Source organism: Ruditapes philippinarum, unplaced genomic scaffold, assembly GCF_026571515.1.
Source record: "Ruditapes philippinarum isolate M1 unplaced genomic scaffold, ASM2657151v2 ctg3009_1_1_1_1, whole genome shotgun sequence".
Lineage (NCBI taxonomy): Eukaryota > Metazoa > Mollusca > Bivalvia > Venerida > Veneridae > Ruditapes > Ruditapes philippinarum.
Window position 1 is genome coordinate 119584 of NW_026855695.1, and position 25844 is coordinate 145427.

The 25844-nt window shown below is 33.3% G+C and overlaps 1 protein-coding gene across 1 annotated transcript; it reads right to left on the bottom strand.

Annotated features, from left to right (window-relative positions):
- Window positions 1-17115: 17115 nt before the first annotated feature.
- Window positions 17116-18742, bottom strand: LOC132744134 (52 kDa repressor of the inhibitor of the protein kinase-like). Its single transcript, XM_060732753.1, has 3 exons — window positions 18481-18742; window positions 17982-18242; window positions 17116-17502 (listed from the first exon to the last, which is right to left on the bottom strand). The coding sequence occupies exons 1-3, from the start codon at window positions 18487-18489 to the stop codon at window positions 17116-17118; spliced, it is 657 nt and encodes a 218-aa protein (XP_060588736.1). The 5' UTR covers window positions 18490-18742.
- Between the last annotated feature and the right edge of the window lie 7102 nt (window positions 18743-25844).

Genomic DNA, 25844 nt, shown 5'->3' on the forward strand with positions numbered 1-25844 from the left:
ATCATTGAACCAGAAAATGCTGACAATATGCACAACTAGACTTGGTACTAATCATTCCTGTAAAGTTTGGATGAAATTGCACCAGTAGTTTATGAGGAGTAGTCCGGACAAGTTTTGTGACGGACAGACGGACAGACAGACAGACAAACGGACAGACAGACGACGGAGAAGTGATCCCTATATGTCGCCACTACTCCGTAGAGGCGACACAAAAATACTTAATATATCCACACAAAATACCCAGGTGCACAACTACACATGCTGAGCAACATTCTTGTAAGGTTTCATGACTCTAGGTCAACTACTGTTTTAGTTATGTGCAATACAAGTTGAAAATTGGAAATTTTTTACTAATTTAAGGGCAATAACTCTAAAAATACTAAAGATATCCACACAAAATACCCAGGTGCACAATTTCACATGCTGGTCAACATTCCAGTAAAGTTTCATGACTCTAGGTAAAATATTTTTTGAGTTACGTGCGACACAATTTGAAAATTGCAAATTTTACCAATTCAAGGGCAATAACTCTAAAATACTAAATATATCCACATGAAAATACCCAGGTGCACAACTTCACATGCTGCTCAACATTCCTATTAGATTTCATGACTCTAGGTCAATTTTTTTTTAGCTACGTGCGACACAAAAAGAGAACGGACGGACGGAAGGACTGTCCGGACGGATGAATGGACGGACGGACAAGGGTAAATCTATATGCCCCCCACCCCCTATATTGGGGGCACAATAAGAACAGTAAACTGTTAAAATGAGATATTTTTCAATGACGCACCCATAGTGTAACGCTAACAATGGCGCGCTTTAACGCTATGTTTATATATAGCACAAATGACGTAACGTCAAAGTGTTATTACACTAGTGTGATAGTTTTTATTAAATGGCTTTATCACATAAACCGCGGCGCAGGAGTGTATTAAAGCCATTTAGTTAAAACGATATTACACTAGACGATATTACACTAGTAATGACGTCACGTCATTTGCACTATAAACATAGCGTTAAAGCGCGCTAATGTTAGCGTTACACTATAGGCGCGTCAAAGAAAAATGACTCTTGTTAACAGTTTACCGTTCTTATTTTATATATGTGATAAATAGAATATTATATTCGTGTAGATTCAATACTAAATTTATTGAACTCGTTGAATAAAACAATATTATGCTCGCCAGAGGCTCGCATAATATGGTTTTATTCAACTCGTTCAATAAATTTAGTATTAAGCCTACACTAATTCAATATCCTCTATTTATTACACCCCTGCGCCGCGGTTTATATGATAAATAGAGGATATTGAATGAGTGTAAGTTCAATACTGAATTTATTGCATAAGTTGAATAAAATTATATTATGCGAGCCTCTGGCGAGCATAATATTGTTTTATTCAACGAGTTCAATAAATTTAGTATTGAATCTACACGAATATAATATTCTATTTATCACATATATAAAATAAAATATTTGCAAATATAGAATCTTAATCATTTCAATTTCTTAAATTAAATTCAATGATTTTATACATAACCCCAACCCCCTAAAACAACAAAAAAAAAACAACAAAACAAAACAAAAAGCCTGTTTGATTGTGATGCTGAAATACGTGACGACTGAAGCACAGTTGTTATTGAGGTTACAAACTGGACACCATACATTACCAGACGTCATCATAGTTTACTTTATGTTATGGGTTATTCATGACGCCATGAAGTTATTTTTCTGTCATGTTTCCTTCAAATATCTTTAAATATATAGACTGGGAATTCTATGTCAATCCCAAAATTCAAGCAGTGTCGATTTAATAAAAAAACAACTTATATTGCCTATATTTAGTCGCATACGACAAATCTTACCAGGAAAATTCAAGACATTTCCAACTTGAAATCGTTTAAGTTCACTTCTTTTATGGCATAAGTACTAATATCCCGCGAGCTGAATACACTCGTAATAGTTCATACTACTTGTACCATTCCGGGTATGAAATGTGGACACTTATTCGAAGATCGAAATTTCTGATAAAATTCAACCTCTGACATTAATTTAATGGGATCATCTCTATCCCTAAGTATCTGTTTTTCAACATTTGTTTCCTCAAATACTGTCAGTTTGCGTCTATGATGTATATGGAGCCAAATTAATTCAAAATCAATACTCAAAACTAAGAGGTATTCAGTATTATTTTATTGAGGACATCTCAAGGTAGCCCGCATTCTCAACTTGCCTGAGTTCACTCGACGCTTACTTTATAACCTGAATACCATTTTAATGAAAGGTTGAGAACTGTCTTGACCGTTATGCTGCCCTCACACATAAACCACGACCTTACTGCAACCTGAAAACTAGTAAAATAGCATTTTTCTTTCGAAAATCGTTGGTTTTCTTTCAAATTTCCAAAATTTCTCTCGCAGACGGTCCGGGGCTCTGCAGTCTTGTGTTCAGTACGTTTTCTCTATGTCATCAATACGACCCTTCTACGTCCATGGCGTTTCCACTGCGACTGTATTGCGTCCCCAAGGCGACCCCACGGCGATCATCGGCGACCCAGCTGCGACTGCGCTATGTTCTCTGCGTCCTTACGGCGACTCTACGACGACTGTTGCGTTTGTCCGGCGACTGTCCTGCGACTGTACGACGACCCTACTACGTTCTTGCTACGTCTATAAAAACAATACTTTTTACCAGTAAATTTCATTCTGAGTCTGACCTTCAACGAGTGAAGACGTATATTTAATTAGTATTAAGTTAAATCATCCGTATTATTCCAAAGATGAGAGGCGGACGAGGCAAAAGAGTGAGGGTCTCTAAAGTGCTACAAGTTGACCCAGTCGCCGCTTCAGATATGCAGTTTGGTAGTGGTTCACAGTGTGTAGAAATCGCGGCTTCATCCACTGGCGGAGACGCATACAAACAGTCTTCTTGTAGTCCACAGTCTGTTAAAACAGCGGCGTCCTTAGTACGAGTGTACTACGTCTATTGCGTTCTTATTGCGTCCTTACTTCGATGCTGCTGCGACTATGGCGACTCCACTGCGATCCACGGCGACCTAACCAGGACTCAGCAAGAACGCAGAGTTTCTGCGACTGTTTTGTACATGTTCAAAATAGTCGCCGACGGTCTGCGACCTTGTGCGTCCTTGGGTTCCTCGCTACGACCTCGCTGCGTACCTGCTGTGTCATTGGCGACTGTGCTGCGTCCTGGGTCGTAGCAAGGTCGCAGTTAGGACGCAGTAAGGTCGCGAGGTATGTGTGAGGGCAGTATTAGGTAATTATATGGGATTTACTCAATAACTGTGATTGTAAGTATCGAGCCTAACAGTGTTCAAATAAATCATCCTTTTACATTTATGAAACGGTACATGTCATATTTCAATTGAAACATTATAATCATAATGTCATGTTTTGATTGTCTTGCTATTTTATTGACATGGTTTCCGCGTATTTTAATACACCTGTTAAAATCGGTGATAAATTGTTTTGAATTAAGACCTCTGGTTATATCAGCTTATCTCGTTGGTCAACGGTTTATTTTTTAGACTTCTGATTGGCTAAATTTAAATTTATGTTGTTAAATTTGATAGGTCCTTTTACTACCTATATTTTTCTCTTGCTCGCCATCACGTTTCAAGTCTTTTTCTGAAGTTTCGAAAACATAATCTTTTTCGTTCATTTGCATTTTTTGCTTATTTATTTGCGAAATGTAGTTTTTGTGGAAGAGTTTTTTTTAGATTTAAAACTGTTTTCTTGTATTTGAAACAGTTTCTTGTAACTTTTGGTAACTTTTTGTTTGAACACGTTTAATTTCATACGTGTAAATAAAAATGTCGGAGAAAAAGTCAAGCAGAGTAACGCTTCGGCATAATAAATCATATTATAAGAGATATAAAGGACCATATTATAAGTGAAGTAGATCATAATTTAAGAGATGTGAACCATATTCTAAGTGATGTGAACCATATTCTAAGTGATGTGGAACATATTCTAAGTGATGTGGAACATATTCTAAGTGATGTGGAACATATTATAAGTGGTGTGGACTATATCATAAGTGACATGAACCGTATTATAAGTGATGTGGACCATGTCACTAATGCTGACCACATATAGCATGGACCATGCTATAAGTAATATGGACTATATTATAAGTAATATGGTCAATATTATAAGTGTTGTGTGCCATATATATCAAGAGATATGGACGACTTTTTATCTATGGAAAAAAAAATTTCAATTTTAAAAAGAACTTTCTTGTTTTAATTCCGTTTAATATCATATACGCATATGAATAAAAAGCTTAGAATATGATTGGCAAGGTATGCATAATTTGAAATAAGAATTCTCAAAATTAAAACATGAAATCCGTTTGATAGTTGTTATAAAAAAAACCCTCTCATTTTAAAACTAAAAGTTTTGAGCTGATGCTTCACTGAAAAATACCAAAATAGTGCAATTTCGACTCTCGGGGATATCCCCGTCTAAATAACCCTGACGGCAATGTAACGACGACAAAACCTAATTACGCGTTAGACAACATGGTATTTTTTTGTTTGTATTTTTGTTTGTATTTCATTTCACATATGTTTCAATTAAATATGAATGTTCGTGATGTCTGTGCGTTTGAAATAACACGATTTTCCGGTGATTTTGAATAAGATACTTAAGCGCACGACTTTAAAAGAATATTTAAACCATTGTTACAGCATTTTAAGCACATAGCATGAAATGAATTATGTTGAAAATTTCGACAAATTCGATGCAGAAATAAAGAGAAAGTTCGCATTTTAAAACTGGTACATATACACTTACATGTACAAGTTACGCAAGGCGTAGATTATTTTTCCTTACATCATGTAAACTGCATTCAATTCAAGTTTTTATGTGCATTAAAACGTATGTATAAGAACCTAAGTGCTTAAATTAAAATAGCTTCCCATGTTCAAAAGGAACACGACAGGAAGATATAAGTAGTCCTTTGATTGTTGTTCCATTTTATTAATGACCTATGTACTTATATTCGGGAACAATGTGGTAGTGGTATTTGAGCCGTGTCACGACAAAACCAACATAATTGGTTTGCGACCAGCATGATCCAGACCAGTCTGCGCACCCGCGCAGTCTGATCAGGATCCATGCTGTTCGCTTACAAACCCTATTACAAGTAGAGAAACTGATAGCGAACAGCATGGATCCTGATCAGACTGCGCGGATGCACAGGCTGGTCTGGATCCATGCTGGTCGCAAACCCATTATGTTGGTTTTGTCATGACGAGGCTCATTTATGTAAGTAACAATATTCCGGATGTTAAGATGAAAGTGGTGTCAAATTCAGTTTATTACATAACTACAATTATCAAACTTATGCAGTTGATATTCATGTCACCATGGCTGTTTTGTTATTCGTTCGTTTTTTTGTAAACAATTTCAAACCGATTTTTCTATTGCAGGTATTCTACACTTAAGAAAAAAATAAATATTTAAAGACCATGATAACTTAATAAACTGTTGAAATATTTATACATTTTTTTATCAAAGTAAAAGTATTCACTTTAGTTATATATGCATTACATGTAGACTTTATATACAAACATGTACTAGCATTAAATTTTAAATAATAATTTCATGCAATTCTAAGTCAATTCAAGATAATTGTGCTTAACTTTTTTAAATTTTGAATATTTTTTATTTAAGGTAATTTCAAGGACAAATAACATACAAATAAGTATAAAACAACTTTTAAAATTTTTTATCCTTGGTTAAATATTTCATGGAATTCCATCAAACATTTTTTAAAAAACAGACCATTTTCTAAAGAACATTGGCATTGTTTTAAGAAGAAAAAGTAAGCAATTGAATTTTAAACAATCACTTCAATCCAAGACAGCAACATGAATGCAGCTAACCTTGATTGAGGAAATCAATGGCACGATAACATCATCGTACTAGAACGTTTAAGAGACGTAATATCCCTGTGGTATTCTGTTTTTTTTAATTATCAGTGAGTCAATGTTTTATGGCATGTTTTCTTTTAAGAAACTGTTTAAATAAAACAACTGTGTCTTAAGTGTGTAATAATTTAGAGGATTTATAAAATGCTTCAGATGTCCTACTTTTTAGTTCTTATTTATTTGATCTCTTAAGATTTATGTAATATTGAGTTGAAAAAAATCGTTGGGAAACTTTGCGCCCTTACAAAAAATATAAGAAACGCTGTGTATGTTTGCATGCCTGCGTGTGTGTGTTATTTTTCAAATCCCTGCCAGCATTCTTTTACAAGAATATAAAAAAAATAAAGAGATAAATAAACATTAATCAACTCAAAAACCTTAAACTATATTGTCCTGTAAAATACCATAAAAGGAAAAGAAGAAAGAACAAAAATTCATTTCCATTTGAAAATAAAATACTGGAATTAATGCCTACAATGCTTAGTGAAGCAAAAGCAAAATTACTTGTATATGTAAGATTTAATTCTTAAGCTTTGATATGCGCTCATTTGATTGTTTAACTGTAATTTAAAAGTAAAAGTACTATTTTCCCCGACAAGTTTTGCCATTAAATATATTAAAAAAAACTGTCCGATATTTTCCTGCATTTTACTTTGGGTAGGAAAATTATGGACAGCATTTTAAGTTTGTTCCATTAGCTTATCATTTCTGAAATGTGAAAATGGCCTTGTTGATAATGTTTCATAAATCAGAGACATATATAATGGAGATAGGCAACTTCCTAGCCAGATAAAATATTCCGTGTGCCTGCTAAACTTAAAACTTCAAGCAGGTAAAACTTATTAACAAGATATCAAAATCAGTAAATTAATACATTTTCGGAAAGCTTATGCATTTGTCTAAGACTGCAGGTGAAAACATTTAAAGTTCTCATTTAAATAAATGATACATCAATTTCTAAAGATAACTACTTAATAATTTTTGTTACAAAACTATTCATATGACGAAAAAAGTGGCTCAGTGGGTATGTTCAAGGCATGGAAAGTTACCAATATTTTAACATGCGGCAATAGATACAAGATTCTTCTTTCAAATGGTGTATAATATTAAAGGATCAAATGTACATCCATCAAGTTTTATTTGCTACAAAATGCCTAATTTTTCACTTTTTGATAGGCATGAGTGATATTATAATGGAGTACGAGCTGCTTATCTCTGTTATCTATGTCTCTGCATAAATCATGAAATATTTATATTTCGAAAAGCTTAATGATGGATGTCTGTCACATGTTAACAGAGAACTAGGATTTCAAAGATCTAGTTTCTTGACTAGACTTTAGCTTGTTGAGAGAGAACTAATAAAACTGTTAGAATAAGAATGGTATTTTGACCATGATGGCCTTGCTGAGTTACTTTTATCATAATGGCATCTTTGTCATAAAGCAGCAATTGTGCAAGAAATTGATTTATACAAAAATAATGACTGCGATATCAAAAGCATCGTGTTTTAGTGACTAGAATTATGAGAAACAATTCGTTTCCAGATCATCCAAGAATCAGTGAACTTGCAGACGATATTAAAATGAACAGTTTGTTATTATAATCATTTGAGTATGACCCTGCTCATGTAGTTTGTGAAAAAGGCACCAACTGTTTGTCAAGCACTAGCGCACGGTCAACAAACAGAACACTAATTAGGCATGTGTAAACGTATTCTACCTATGTTCATTGTAAAAAGGATAAATCATTACAATGGTTCAATACAAAAGTGGCCCCGACAGGCTCGCAGTTGTTCTAAAAAATAATAATAAAATAAAAGAAATGGATGGATGGACGACCAAATAGACGAGATTTTTTCTTAATTTCAATGGTCCCAAAGGGGCACAGCTATTGATATTTGATGGACATTCATCCCATGAAATTCTTGGCATAGTACAATGCATGATGGAAGAAAACATCCATATCCTTGCCCTACAACCTTTAAAAAATCCGATTCAGTAGTGTAAATTAGTTCGTTAACAAATTTAATGATTTAGTATGACAGGAGAATGAAATCTTTTAGATTTGGATCAATGTATAACCTTATTAATTACAATGTTCATTTATTGTTATCGCTGTTGTTAAAACGAGAAAATATCAAAATGCATATGGAACAAATTTGACTTATCTTTTCATTTCTTTTTGTTAATACGAGCAAGGAAACACACACACACACACACAATTTGATATAATTACAAAAAATGTATATCTATCTCTTATAAAATTGAACTTAAGTAGCAGTTTAAAATTCATCATGATGATAGCCAATTCGGATGAATCACACAAAGAATGCCATGCTATTTTCTGAAAAATATTACACATTATTTGTAATATATGATAGATTATGTATAACTGTATTTTCTGGAAATGATTAAACTTTGTACAAAAACTCATTTTTCTCGTTGTCTTCATCACAATGTGGACAGAAGAATAGTGCATGATTCCTGGTTTATGACAGAAACCTTGAAAAACTGATTTATTGCAGTTATAAATCATTGTCAAAATGTACAATAATAAATCTGTTTAAATGTCTTGTTTTATTCAAAAAGTTAAAACCATCATGTACGCAGACTGAACGGAAGCTGGGACTTAACGATAACATTTTAAGTACCAGACGGAAGTAAGGTTTCAATTTCAGTTACAGACTTACTTATGTTTATGTGGACTTATATAAAAACAATTGAGATATTCTGATTCGTCCTTAATAGTAAGATATGAAGATTGATTATTGGCAGATACAATGTATTGTGTAAATTATTGCTTACTTCAAAATACTTGAATACGGTTTAAGGAATTGCTCAAGTGATATATAAATTCATTATTGAGTATATAATCAATAAGATAAAACAAGTAAAACAGAATGTGTTTGATTTTATTTCCGTAAATTTATTGTGTGAATGTAAGACAAAATTAGTGATCATACTGTTTCATTCTTGCCTGAACGTCATCAATAAACAAAAGACGCCAAGTAAAAGCTAAGTGCATTAGGTACATTTAATTAACTGGTGGCCATATATATAAGAAAACAATGTAGCAGAATAGTGTAAGATCTTAATTGAGGTAACACAGTCAGGATCTGTCTTGGAAATAAGTTTGGACATAAGTATTACAAATTGTTCTTTCCAGAATAGTTGAAAATCAGTTTCAGTAAAAGCTGACTACTTTCGCCCATGCTATCTATATTTTCCGTTACAAAACCTTTCAAATTTATATGATATATATTTTCAATTCATTATCATTTACCCGGTGTATTAAGACTTGACTGAAATCAAAGTGTATGCGGTTTGATGATATCAAGAAAACTGTCACATGTTGAAAACTGACATGGAACTCATAAAAACGAACAATAAATGTACAAACAGTGTTTAATGTTTGAATGATATTTGTAAATAACTTGTCACTGTGTTCAAGGATTGCAACAGAAATGTACTCTATCGTAAGCAAAAAATGTACAAGGTTAACTAAAACAAACAAACAAACAAACACACAAACACACAAACAAACAAACAAACAAACAAATCGTCTTCTGACCCAACTGATTCATTTGACACCAGTCACACCAGTGGGTTCAAGGAAGCGGACTGGGGAGCCAGTGGTTTAAAAAGCTGGCAACTATTATCAAAATCTGAATTAATAATAAATAAACTAAAAGAAAATCTAAAAACCTCATGGACTATAAATATATTCTTGATACTGACAAAAAATTATAGGATTTTAATCTTCATAATTTATACACGTAAGATTTTTGTGTAAGTATGATAGTTTTTTTCCCCAGAATATATGCTTATATCTATATTATGTGCTTACTGTAAATCAACTTGATTTATCACATGGTAAAATTAGATATATGACGTGGAGGATTAGAATGTTGACCGCCTTTAGTCGTCGTGAAAATCCACACAGGGAAATTCATCACAAAAATCACTATATCTGTCAGTTTACCATTACCACAATGATATTTATTCTTGTACTGGTTATAAACAGTAACACATTTACTCTAAAATAGATTTATTACCTTGTAGCCGTTTTCAGATGTTCCATTACATTTAACCAATATCGAAAGATTTATCTTTTAACTCATTAACTTTGCATTTGCACTCGTTACGAAACAGACATTTTCTGTCAGTAAGGCAGCCTGCAATTATATATAGAGTCTAAGGTCATGATTGTTATTAGTATAGTAAAAATAGTTAATGTTTTTAAAACTACACATGTACACAGAAACATACAAACAAAATCAAGCAACAAACTTTCATTAATTATGTCAAGATTCTTTGGTATTCAAGAACTTATATTTATTTAATTTTGAAGTGACATGAAATTTCGAAAAATAAAGAAGACAATGTCTTGCTATCTTTGAAATCTACTTAAAAATCGCATTCACTTTACTTCCTGTGCTAGTAAATGAAAAATGAATAACATATGCTTGCAACAAATCATGTTTATACTAGCAATCAACTCGGCTCGTGATAAATGATACATTGACTCCGTTTCTACACTGTGTAAATGTTGTGTACTGTAGAAAAAACAAGAAGGCGACAAAGAATAATATTTGATAAATTGTCAACTTGTTTTTTTCTAAGATCCAGATAATATCGCACATTGAAATCTCTATAAAGGTCTACAACTAGCCGGTGGTTATACCTAACCTTGCCATATTAATAATTAGTTACTCGGACATAAAACAACTTTTTTTAATGCTGATTATGGCACGAACAAGTTTCTCTCTAGGGAAATTCATAGATAAATTAGATATTCCATGTTCTCGTGTCACGTCAATGATAAGATCTTTATACATTTATGAGCAAAAAGATCATTTCCTATCATTATTATTTTCTCTATGAACTTTTATTTGAGCGAATATAGCTTTAATTCATTGATACTATTATCATTTGCTTTTTAATTGTCAAACAAGGATTTTCGACAAAGGAACCAGTCAGTAGCCTGTGTATATAGACATACAGTAGCAAATTCTGGATATTGTTCATTAAAGTGATAACGGCGTTGTTTAAAATAGGAGTTGTATCTTTAGATGAAATGTGTATACTGAAGAGCAATTCTGTTTAAAGACACAATATATACCTATTAAATTGTTCCAATAAGACATAATAACTACTTAAGATAATATTTCGAGACTGTATTCATATAACACCCACAACTAGATACATTCGGAGATTTTTATACGATTGCCAAATATTGCTGAACATTCTTTGCATATCAATAGGCCCAATGGAAATGCGCATTTCAATTTTCATTACAAAGCACTCATCTAAACTGACTCAAATTTTATAAGGGAAGCAATAGTCTAGGTTTAAGTTTTTATTGCCTCTCAACCTAGGAATCATGGGTTACAGTCCAACTGCGGTCACAATCAGTTTTCTTCGTATGACACCAGTAAAGTGGTAATGATCAGTTTTCTTTGAATGGCACTATTGCTTGAAACGGACCCGAGATTGTTGCAAATAAGCTACACACAAAATTGACATTTTCTGTTTCTGAATCGTGTTCGTTTTAACCCTTACAGCGGTAAATGTTTTAAATGAACTTGTCCATCTTTAAATCTAGAGTCATTTATTATTCTAGGGACGTCTTCAAAATATGCAATGACTGAATATCGAACAGTGCAGACCATGATAAATCAGTACGGTTGTGGCGGATGTTCTTGGTCTGCATTGGTCGCGTGTGTAAAATTTATTAACATCAGACTTAAGATTTAGATAAGCTTAAAATGAAAGATGTCATTGAAATACCAGAGAAATTACGTTCTGTTAAACGAACAATTTAAACTTTTATTGTATATCATTGTCAAAAAGTTCGCAAATTAATTTCTTAATAAAATATTCTATGAAGTTTCAAGGAATCATGAATAGGATATAACGGGACAATAAATATGTATGAACATTTATTGAACGACACTATTCTTCAAGAGTTTTGACATATAAAATGTGCTTAATGAAATGAAATTATGCGTTCTTTCCTGCCAGACAGATTCTATTTAATTTTGTTTTTATATGGAAAAGGAATCACATCTAAACTTAAAGGCGAATTATGCCTCAGAAACAAATTACATGTTTAATTCTTTAGAAAGGGCAAACATGAGGAATTTATAATGTTTCAATAATGATTTTAACAAATGTTGAATGCGTGTTACCTGAAAAAAGTAGCGATACATGTGAAAATAATTTTTCACAAAAGTAGCAAAATGTTAAAAAGGAAGTATTTTGGCTTCCATTCAAAATACTATACTCATTAATTATAACTGTACTGATTGCCAAAATGCAACATATTTAAAAGATTGTTCAGGTAATTGGCCAATTAGTAACCTTTTTGGAAACTATAAAAGAACATCAAAATTATTGATTTTTTTTTTGGGGGGGGGGGATAAAATGAAAGCATTTCTGAGGCATAATACGCCTTTATACAGCCAACAATTTGTATTATAGGTATCAAAATGGCGTCGTTTCTGTTTTGAAATCCCGCGTAAATGACATCATAACATTACTTTACTAGCTGTTTTGTTTGGCGCCTTTCTACAATCAAGCACACTGAGAAAGTTTCGTTTAAATTGGTAATAATAGTTTAGAACATTCCTCTAGTTTTTGGACTGCCTCGGGACCCAAATAATCATGTTGCTATGAAAATGCATTTTTTTATTCTACAAACCTGTAGATGCTTAAATCAATATATCAGCTCCATATTAATTGATTTTCAGAATGGTGTAAGGCATCAAACGAAGAAATGTGAGCGCAAAATTTGCATATTTTTACAGAGGTTCTCAGTACATGGACCGAACGACCATACGTTTGAACAAGGCTAAAAAACTGATTCAGTTATGTAAATCAGTTCGTTCACAAACGTCATGATTAATTGTGACAGGAGAATGGAATCTTTTAAATTTGGAGTTAATGTATAACCTTATTCAATAAAACCTTCATTTATTGTTATGGTTGTTGTTAAATCGAGGAAATATTAAAATGCATATGAAACAAATTTGACTTATTTTCCTCTTTTTTTTTGCTTTTACCAACAAGGACAAATTCACAATATAATGCCATTATATCTATCTTTCATAAACTTGAACTTTATTTTAAAGAAATACAACATCAAACAGACTAATTTTCCTTATAGGTCTAGAGTGTACCCTTCTATAAACAAGTGTAATTCTAAAAGGTGCGGATGTTTTAACTTTTTATCTCACATAATCCTTTCTGGGTGCCCTCCTGTGGTGGCTTGGGTGTGTTTGGAACGTAGCCTTTGCCTTGTTGATCCTTATTCTCGTTTTTTAGTAGAAGTTTAAAATTCATCATAATGAGAAGTGAATTCACAATGCCATGTCGGATGAATCACACAAAGAAACTCATTCTAGTTCCTGAAAAAAAAAAAATGATAAACAAGATCAACAAGGAAAGGCGGCGTTCAATGAACGCAACCCCCATATGACCCAGCATATGACCCAACACACTATTTGTAAAATATGATAGAGGATGTATAACTGTTTTTTCTGGAAATGATTTAATTATGTACAAATAACTCATTTTCCTTTCTGACCTAATCTCATTGTGGACATAAGCACTTGCATGATTCCTGGTTTATGACAGAAACCCAGTGAAAACTGATTTATTGCAGTTATAAATTATTGTCCAAATGTACAATAATAAATCTGTTTAAATAGGTCTTTATTTACAAAATCAAAATCATCCTTTATGCAGACTGAACAGAAACTGTGCCTTAACGATAACATTTTAAGTCCCAGAAGGAAGCAAGTTTTCAATTTCTGTTACAGACTTGCTTATATTAGTTATATTTATGTTGATTTGATATATTTGATAATCTGAATTGTCTTTTATAAAAGATATAAAGATTGATATGCTTGGCAGATATTGTTTCATTTGTATTTCGTCACTAAATAATGTGGTTGAAAATTTTCAAATGTGTATTTTGCATACTATGTCTTCAAAAGCGTTTATTAAACCATTCATTTAAGCAGAACCCGTATCTGGATCCAGTAAAAAGCAGGTCGGCGACTTAGTTAGACGTTAATTTGGAAAAAAAATGTCTTAACAGGTACAGTCGTTCCTACGTCGTTCTTTCTCAGTTATTTTAATCGTTTTGTTTGTGAAGCTGATATCGCCTTTATATGCCGTCCTTTCCAATTGTATATGCCCAACAACTATAATACATACATTCGCGTAACAATAAAAAAAAAACTTTCAAAATATCTAAATTTATCAATTTCTTGAATGCCTTTTTAAAGAAACTACATGTACTTTTATGAGAGTTTACGTGTCAATACCACAATACTCGCTATAACTAATTCAGGAGCGTATTAAACCTCTGCCTATCGAAGCAATTAACTCCCTGTATAACATAGTTACAGCGGGCACGATTGTAGATTTGTTTAAAACCCCTCCACTAAAATTGGTTGCTCTAGTGCAAATAAAAATATTAATCTAACAAGAGGGCCATGATGGCCCTGAGGTCGCTCACCTGTATAAAGGCACCTGGACCGGGGCCAGTTTAAACCCCAGGGTTTTTATTTGAACAAACTTGGAAGACACCCATTAGAAGATGTTTCACGATGTTAAGTTTTAACTACACACATATAATGAAAAACAACAATCTACCCCCCTCCTTCCGCGCCCCCTTGGCAGGGCCAATTTTAACCCAAAAGCTTTTATTTGAACAAACTTGATAGACACCCATCAGAAGATGTTTCATGCTAAACAACTAAGCTCTAGCTCATTGGTTTTTTTAAAAGAAGATTTTTTAAGTTTTTACTATACACATATAGGGGAAATCAATGACCCCCTGGGGCGGGGGCAATTTTGACCCCACGGCTTTTATTTGAACAAACTTGGTAGACACTCTTTAGAAGATGTTTCATGCCAAATACCTAAGCTCTAGCGCTTGGGGTTTTTTAAGAGAAGATATTTAAAGTTTTTTCTTTCACCAATTAGAACATGTTTAATGCTTAATATCTAAACTCTAGCTATTTGGGTTTTTTCAAAGAAGATTTTTTAGTTTTTACTATATGCAAATAAGGAAAATCAAAGATCCCCTGGGGCGGGGCCAATTTTGACCCAAGGGCTTTTATTTGAACAAACTTGGTAGACACTCACAAGAAGATGTTTCATGCTTAATATCTAAACTCTAGCTATTTGGTTTTTTTCAAAGAAGATTTTTCTAAGTTTTTACTATATGCATATAGGGAAAATCAATGACCCCCTAGGGCGGGGCCAATTTTGACCCCAGGGCTTTTATTTGAACAAACCTCGGGTAACAGTATTTTCCTCGGGTAACAGTATTTTCCTCGGGATGATATTTTTACTGTTACCCACAAACCCATGTGTTATTTATATAATATCACCCTTAGTTCGAGAACAGTCAAAGCTCCTTGTTTTGAAAACAAAAATTCAAATGTAAAGAAAGTGACACACGTATTCAGCATGTCGTTTTGTTACATCTTACTGACATTGTATAGAGGGATAATGTCATTTAAGGACAGCTTTCACTACTTACATACAATTGTGTTATTTACATGACCATTACTGTATGATGATAGACTTACAGATAGTTATACTATTTACTGTTTAAACAAGGACGTGGAAAATAGCATGTTTGTATGTGTTGACAATATATCTGTGCCATTCTCATTTTCCTTTGTATAAGATGTCCTGGAAAGACACAACGTTTGGTGGAAAGCAAAACATAAAATTAATTTATTCATATACATGTACTCAACCAAAACAAGGGGAAATTTGAGTACAAAGGTGTACAATTTCCTTGTAAATAACTCAATATATTGTACAAAGCATTGCTAATTTAACAGTTTCAAACAGTTTTAAAACATAAGAAAACATGAAGTTGAGTAAATAAATGAAAATTAATGTATTAAATATAAATAAGTGTTTATAAACGCATCCAGAAAAAAAACACAACTTATTCTCATACTCTCTTTAATTGTTATCAAAATGTTATTACTCAAAAGTATAATCAATAAGATAAAGAAAGTAAAACAAAATTTGTTTGATTTTATTTCCGTAAATGTACTCTGTCCTCAAGCACAAAATTAATAACCATACTGTTTCATTCTAGCCTAAACGTCATCAATAAACAAAAGACACTAAGTGAAAGCTTCGTGCACATATACTTGAATAAGGTCAATGGAATGAACTGGTGGCCTTATATATAAGAAAACATTGTAGCAGAATAGTGTCAGAGCTTAATTGAGGTAACACAGAATTTGTATTGAAAATAACTTTGGGCATCAGTATTACAAATAGTTCTTTCCAGAATAGTCGAATACAGTTAAAACTGACTTCTTTAGCCGATGCTATATATATTGGTACACAGACAAAACAACATTTTATTCACAATTATTTCTATACTGTATCCAGTTGCTCATTCTGCGTTACCAGTGGCGTAGCGCGGCCAAAAGTAATTTTACGCCTTGGGGTTGGATAAGGGAGGGCACTTGAATACTGTTGAATCACCCTTATGATATGAGGCATGCTTTTTAAATTTGTCCTTCGACGTTATATCTGTGATATGCAGGCTTCATAACCTCAGATCCTCTTTCAAAATTCCATTTTATTTAGTTCCGCCCATTGTTTTCTCGTTTAGGGAAAACGGTTTTTTTACTTGGGGACCATATGCCGCTTTTCATGGAATGACACTAACGTGTCACATTAAAGGTTACATGATAAATGCCATATGAACACATCTGCGGATGTTTCAAAATTCTAAATTTTACCAGTTCATGTTAAATGTTGAATTCTGCTTAAGCCGGTGCTAGGGGGCGTGGACTGTAACTTGCACTTTCCAGTACCGTACATGAACAGGCTCAATCAAACCGAGCCTGCAACATTTTCAATTTTGCCGCGTTGGGCTTTCTTTAGGTATTCTTATTTCACTCTACTTTAACGCTATGTTTATGTAACGCAAATGACGTCTTGTCAAAATATATACACGACCTTCAATACCATTTACGAGGTCGCAAAATCGGCTCCGGTATATGATAAATTTCATGATGACATCTAAGCCGCTATGGTTATTCTCTGAAGACAAATGCAAGGCGTTGTTGTTTTATTGCTGCAAATTTATCAACTATGTACTCAATTTTAGTAGTCAATTTTCATGTCTCTGTAAATATTCATTAGGCCAAGCCCAGACAGCCGCTCTGTAGTCATGGTAGATCTTAAGTATGTTTTCAATCTCTTCATGGTGCTGAATGATCGTTCAGCTGTAGCCGTAGACACTGGCATAGTGAGCAGTACTAACAAACAACGACGGACATTGGGATAGTACTGCTCATTAGCCAGTGGTAATGTTCCTAGAAGTGTCTCAGGAGCTTGTGGACGGTCCAACGCAAGTGCCCCATCTGTCCACCATGTAACCCACTTCCTCACTTCCCTGCTAAAGGTAGCTTCGTCCGTACCCCCTAGACAACCTCTATATGCTTCATACAGACGCACTATATTGGTTGTGTTTATGGCTTCCTTCTGAATCTGTGAACAAAAATCGTAATTGTATGTCATATCCTCTTAAAGCAACCCTTTACACTTAACCTAAAAATGAATGATGTTATGTTTAAAACAAAAAAAATTATCAGGTAGGTAATTATTTGTTTGTTTTGGTTTTTACGTCACATCGACACAGTATAGGTCATATCGCGACGTTCCAGCTTTACTGGTGGAGTAAGACCTCAGGTGCCCTTCCGTGGATTATTTCACCTGAGTAAAACCACCGACGTTCCGTAAGCTAGCTGGATAGCATCCTCACATGAAAGAATCCAAAGTCCCTGTCGGGATGCCAACCCACAGAGGTGAGGGGCAAATGGTTTTAGGTCAGGTGGGTAATTATAACAAATAAATACACTGAATCAATTTCCGCAGACATATATCAATTCCAGTTACATAGTTCACACTTACATAAAATGAGCGTATAATTAGATTTGGCAAAGTAATCAATATAAAAGTTCAATTACTTGAGATGGAATAAGATTCTGGGCGAGGTATCTCTCGTTCGCTTGCAGTAATCGATCCGACAGGTCTGTTATTAAATGATCTGTGAACGGGAGGTACATGTTCAATCGCCAAAACTCTGAGGGTGTATCTGCTGGAACATTTGGGCGATTTCGTTGACGACCGTTACTTCTGGGCATACTGGGTTCAACCCCCACAGTCCTTGCTATATTCACAGCTTTATCATACAATGCTTCCCATACAGTTATATCATTTCTCTCGTTCTGAAATGCAAGTACATTAGGACAGATATAGAATTGCCAAAATTTACCGTAATTATGGTATATGTAACACTAAATGACCAAACGGACCTTCGGTTTTAGTGTAAATGTGTCATGATTTATTTCTATGGCAAATATAATATTATAAAACTGTTTATTGATACATTTGGTATTACAGTCCATGTACAATTGTTTTGTATCAAATGCAATGCGACATCAAACTATTTAGTGTAGCAAGTACCTGAAGCATTACTTTCTGAGTCTTAGCCTCTTGTGAAGCTTTTAGAAGATCACACGTTTTCTCCTGTAAGTTTTCAGACAGCTGCACAAGCGACTTGATACAATGTTCCGTCGTCACTAGAGTGATTACAAATTCAAAAGTTGAAACCGATAATAAGTAGGCAGCAGCTTTTGCGTCCCCGTCATCTGCAAGGAACTCCAATGCACTTACTACGGTGCTTGAAAAAAAATTATTTAGTTATTCAATGTTATACCAACCTTGTTTTATGTTATTTGTTACTAGTTGCCGATGGGATACTAATATACGGGAGAATATAGCCCGGATGAGATAAATATGAACCGATGCTATATTCTCACGAAATCCGGTCAGCAATTTGTACATGTATAACGAATGTATAATAATGCAAATTGTTATTGGTGGCAAGTTTTTTAATCAAAGCACATAAGGCGCTGAACTTGTTTAGGTCTCAGAATGTCAGAAAGGTAAAAGTTTTGAGATTATAAACCAAGTTGTTTTTTAAAAAAAGTAAAAAGTTGCCCCGTACTTCACTTCAGTGTTGTTATATTTTTCTGGTCCTTCGGGATCATTGATGCCAGCACTATTAAGTGTTGAGAATTGAGTACCGCTCAAGCCGGTGCTAGGGGGCATGAGGGATGTTGCACATTTTCATTATCCCTCATGTACAGACTCAATCAAACCGAGTCTGCAATCTTCTTGTAATTATGTTGTGATTAATGCTTCCGAGGGATCACTTTGTTTCCTGATTTGTATAGTCCACCAATGCTGTTTCCAGTGTTATAACTGTAGTAAATTGGCTATAAGGCTAATTGCAAAACTGATATTCAATTAAATGATAATTTTGTTTAAACAGTATTTATTTCATGTAAAATATAGTAAACAAGATCAACAAGAGAATGGCGGCGTTAAAAACACGCAACCCCCATGTGACTCAGCAACAAGAACCAGTGACAAGGAGCCCAGGCGGACCCCAAACAAAAAAAGGACAGGGCAAAGACAGAGCACGGACAGGTTAATCACTAAATTATTGGCGCACCGCGCCGAAGCGCGGCGCCCTTATGGAATGTAATCGGATTTTGTGAAAGGGCGACAGCAACTTCTCGAGCCTTTTAGTCGGTCATAATAAAAGCCGATCATTCCGATCGGTATGAGGGTGCTTGATTATTAATTAAGAATGAAATGTCGCGATATGTTACAATGAATAGCGAACTGGAGATTCGCAATGCAAACATTTTCAAATGAAATAACCTTTTCCGTCAATTAATCGCGCTCTACGGGGTTTTTTATTTATCATTTTGTAGTACACAGTGGGTTATCATGGTATGTTATTGTTGACCTAAATATTCCAAAAATCTTTTTATAGATATATCTATTTATCACTCCTATCGGTAATTCCCGGTCTCTCTCGGTCTATTGTGACCGGGATTTACTAGTGACCGGCGAATAGTACCACACGTTTATTGTCCGGTCTCTCCCGGTTTTGGAGTAGATGTTTGATATCGTTACAATTAAAAAAAACCAACAACAGCAACAACAATAGCATGTTTCATTTTATCTGTATGAGATAAAAATAATAAATATGTACAATAATTGCGAAAAAGGTACATTTTTTATGGTATTAAGATGACATTATCAACTTTGAAACATTTTATTTAATTTGTTATCCGTGTTTAGTAAAGATGCCGAGGAATTATTCAAATCAGGTACAAATTAGATTTTTTGAATTATTCAATTGATTGATAATTTAAAAAATGATAAAGAAACTTACAAATGTACATGTACATGGTTTAAGAATAAACAATATTATATATTGAAAGATAAACCATAATTTACTGACTTTTTCCAGTTAAGTTTTGACTTATAATCGTCGGTCGATATGACCATTGAATTCTTAAAATTTATTTTACAATTTTAATAAAAAAAAAGAGTAGTAAACATAAAAACTCAGTATTAATATAGCACATAAAACACAAAAAAGAAAAGAAAACAATATTCATAAAATATGTATTTTTTTTATTTAAATTAATAGATATTACAATTATTGTACAATAAACAATTATGCTCAACATGATCAACATAGTAATATAACCAGTGTCATATTTTTACTAAGTGTGAACAGATACCTTAAGAGGGAGTCTTCGCTAATAGCGATAACATAATAAGGGACAATTACAAAGGTGTGGTACGTGTTGATCATGCGTTACACATATGGATTATAAATGATTGTATACATGTATATCCGTTGCTATTAATAACCACGATCATAAAGAAATAACAAGTAATATTCTAATCTCTAGCATGCAAATCAAAGTTCATAATGAACAATGTCTTTCGTCCGCTCATTCATAAGTGATATACATTTCTGATAGTTTATAAGAATATCTTGTCATTATATGTCTACTAGTTCATCTTCACTTGCTGCATTTCTTGCTTGGACGCCCTTTGATGCTTTTCTTGTAAATAATTTGTAACTGATTAGGAATTCAAAGAAAACAAATGAATGATTGAATTATAGGCCGTCAAAGTCAAAGGGGACAGGAGACCGGGGGAAGGGGGGGGGGGGGTTAATCAAAGAAATAAAAACTAGGGGTAATGGGGAAGACACTTACTGTAGACGAGAAAACAACAAGGGACACAAGCAAAAGTGTCACCAAAACAGTATGAAACAACATAGACATACATCTGAGGAACATAGAGGGGCGCCGCCTCGGATCGGTCAGCAGCATAATAATGACTGATATGACTACATGATAATGATACAAACATATACAACTATGATACAACAACATTACATTAACAGGATTGAAAAGGAAGTCAAAGACTTATGTAGATTTCTTTCCTGTAAAATGAAAAAATAAAGCAAATTATAATGTAACAACACGTACAAGTACACTAGTTACTAACATGAAATAAAAACATAATTACGCCTAGAAAGAGTGAAATAGGTAATGAAAATACAACAAACGACAAAAAAAGTAAGAATTACAACAAATGTACGATTAATACTAAAAAGGGTACGGAAGGAAAAAAAAGCTCGATCTTAAGACTGAACAAATATTTTCTACTTTTTGATATGAACACAAGAATTATAGTAAAGAAGAAGCATATATATAGAAGGATAGTTATAGAACACAGAGAACGAGATGTGGCCATTGTCTTTGAAAGGGATGATAGGTCAGTTTTGCACAGCAAATGCCTGTGATTGTTTTTTTACATAAGAAAAGGAATTTTTAAAAAACATAAGAAAAGGAATTTTTACTTAAGTGTCGATATAAATTATTTGATTTTTCTGTGGTTATCAGGAGTATTTACATCCTGGTATCTTATTATTATTGTTACATAAGAGACAAATTATAAATCATGATAATATAGTAAAGGATGAAATTAAAATAATGTTGCATTAAGAAAGCACGTGATAAACGTTCATAAGTACACCATTTATATTGTTTATGAATTATATAAGGAGTTAGGCAAGACAAAACCGCTGTATGCTAGAGATATATTCATGTACAAGATCAAATATTTTGGCATTTGTTTCATCGCTAAGACCTCTGTCGCCATACAGTAAAGTTGACAATGTAACTGTTGTTATTTGTTGAAGCTGTTCCCTGAGAATGGTCCTCTGGCAGGAAAATTGATTGCAATTAAAAAAAGTGACATGAATCTTTATTATTTGGCTTAAACAATTAAATAAGAATGAATTGCCTTCCTAAACGGGCGTGTGAACCCTCGAACACGGGGAAGTTACTAGTATAAGAATACAGCCTGAAGAAAACCATATTAATCTAAATAAGGGTTTGTAATCCTTATTAATTTCAAGTTATTTTGTTCACGGTAAACCTGTTATTTAAAACTGATGTAAATAATCTACTAATGGAACTTAATAGAAGCATTTATATCTGTAAAGAATTACACAATATTAGAATTCTTTGACCAGGTCAATCAGGAACTATTTTTCCCCCGAGAAGGCTTGAAAATTAATGTCCCTGTCATTTGACAATCTTTACGCAGTGATCTCCCCTTTTTCGGCGTTAGCGTAGTTATAAAGGGAAGTAACCGCTTCGAGGACTTCGGGATCCTTTCGAAATTTTGCAAATAAGCGTATCAGGGTCTGAAATTTCGCTACCATTATTTGTTTGATCTGATGACCCAAACAAATAAAAAAGTTCACACTTCTTTCATAGGAGCGCGGGAAAAGAGGCACATAAAGAATATTGCGTCAGACGTTAAATGGCGCAATTTAAGGTTATTCAAGTCATCATTACGGTTGTACTTTTTTTGAAGTAATGGCATATGAATTGAGTAATATGCCATAAAGAACAGTAATACATTTTATCCAGACACGTAATTAGTTAACCATTTACGTTGGAGAAAACATTGTTTTCCGTGATATATAGGGCATACTATGTAAAATGTTCACAGCTGATCAGAGTTCGAAAAATTTATTTGCATTATTATAAATTTTGATACATTTTATATGCTTTATACATAGTCACAGAAATGATCTACTACAACTATAATAGACAGTACGTAATAGGAAATAATTGAATACTTTGAACTTTGAAGTTTGTTATTAATAAATAATGAATCCGAACCAATTTATTTATTCATCTAAATCCATTAAATAGTTACTACAATTGTATTTCGAAGAAAATATCAATAATCAAGCCAACTGAAAAAATATTATTGATATAGTTACTGTAGTCAATTCCCGCCTTTTCTGTACATAACGAAAAGAAAAGGGTTTCATACAACTGACATGTATATTTACCTGTAAGAACAGAGGAATGTGTCCAGTGCCCTAGCTCTAGCTGTCAACCGTGTGTCACAAAGATCTGTTACCCATAGCTTCTGTACTCTGAGGGTAGGTTTCAAGTGTTCCCTATGACATAAATAATGGCACCATAATCAATAAAGAAATTATAGTTTATACATGTACTATAAAACTAATATGTATACTCTGAAACGACAGTGTTTGTTTGTTTGGATTTTTACGGCACGTCAACACATAACTGGCCATATCGTGCCGAACGCTATAATAGGCTAAAAATGTTATGTAAAACTTTGTAAATGACAATAGAAATGAACCAATTAGATCCTAGAATACAAGTTTATCTCTTTCAAATAATCAATTATGTTTTTTGATGGAATTGTATTAAAAAGTTCTTTGAGTGAATTTACAGAATAAAATCTATTACGGGCCTGTGAAAAATCATGACATTCAAGAAGAAAATGCTTGACAGTAAAATTTTCATTACAACCTACACAGAAAGGGGCATTGTCATTTGTAAGGAGATAAGAATGGGTAATTTTAGTGTGTCCAATTCGGCATCGAAGAATAACTGTTTGATCACGGCGGTTTTACAGAGATAGAGATGGTGACACATCAAGAGATGGGTTTATATCGTGAAGTTTATTAAAAACGGCATTGTCCCAATTTGCTTTCCATTCAGATGATACGAGTTTATTTATAGCCGGTTTAAAATCACAAGCAGGTAACAATAAGTCAGTTTTTTGAAATTTTAATGATTGTTTAGCTAAAGCATCTACTTTTTTATTTCCTCGTATTCCTACATGACTTGGAATCCAATATAATTTAACATATTTTGTTTTTAGTATATCATGAAATCGTAAAAGAAGTTTATTTATATTACAGTGTATACCATACATATAAACTGGTTTTTACTATAAAAATACAGGATAAACTTTGAAACTGCAGGGTATACTATAAAACTACATGGTAAACTATATAACTAAAGATACTATAAAACTACAATGTATACTATGAAACTATAGATACTATGAAGCTACATAAACAGACAAGCCACACACATACGAACATTCAGTAATTATTTATTGCAGATGTTTCGGCTATATGCCGTCATCAGTGCAAAACAAAATAATTTTTTGAAGCTACATGATATATTATGAAACTGATAGATACTATGAAACTACATGGTATACTATTAAACTACATATTACTATGAAACTACAAGATATACTATGAAACTACAGTGTATATATACTATAAAACAACATGATATACTATGAAACTACATTGTATACTATGAAACTACAAGGTATGCTATGAATATACATGGTATACTATGAAACTAAAAGTCTTACCATAAAGTGATTTTTGGAAAATTGGAAAATCATATTACAAATTTGCTATAAATAGATTAGAAAAGATATATGTATTAAGACATAATTCCGTGCGCCTTTAACAGTATTAACGGATATTCGGTCACACAAGCCATTAAAATATTGAGGTTAGAATTTATTTTGTTTTATCAATGTTATGAAATTTCAAAAAAAAAACTTGCCGTGGTGGGCTTTCTATAGGGACTCTGTTTTTCTCTATTTTGTTTGTCACAAATTTATGACTTTTTGATTTTCGTAAATTCTTACATCTTTCAACCAAGATTAGCGTCCGATGCCTAAATGACGTTTTCCTGGTAAAGGCGGTAAAACTTGGTTGCTGCTTCAAAAATGACGGGTCTGCGGCCCTCAGTCATTGTGGAAATATTCGGTTCATTATCGCATAATAGCGAGCAGCAACCAAGTTTAAACCTCTGAAGCTATGTTGACTAGACTGGTGGAATGGTGCATTATTTTGACGATTTATTAAGCGCAATACAGATTTTCATTACACTTCGCAGTCATCGATCGGCGTCATTTTATACAGGAAACGATTTGTATGATACGTATCAAAATGGCGTCGTTTCTGTTTAAACACTGCGACTGCTTTGAAATTTCGCGGAAATGACATCACTTTATTAGCTATTTTGGCGCATTTCTACTACCATGTATACTAAGAGAATTTCAATTTTATTGGTAATTCTGTTTTAGATTATTCCTATTCCTTTGGACTGCTACGGGACCAAAATAATTGTGTTGTTATGAAAATGCATGTTTTTATTCTATTTTTAGAACCTATATACTTAATACACAGGCAAAATTCACACATTGATAAAATATTGTTACAGATATCGAACTATTATACAAACCTGTTGATGCTTCAATCAATATTCCAGCTCCATATAAACTGTTTTTCAGAATGATGTAAGGCATAAAAAGAAGAAGTGCGAGAGCCAAATTTGCATATCTTTACAGAGGTTTTGAGTACATGGACCGACCGACCATACGTTTCAGCAAACCGAAAAAACTGATTCAACTATGTAAATAAACTCGTTAACAAACTACATATATTAATATGATAGAAGAATAGATTCGTTTAGATCTAGAATAAATGTATAATATTTTTCACTACAATCTTCTTTATTGTTATGATTGTTGTAAAAACGAGGAAATATTCAAATGTATATGAAACAAATTTGACTTAT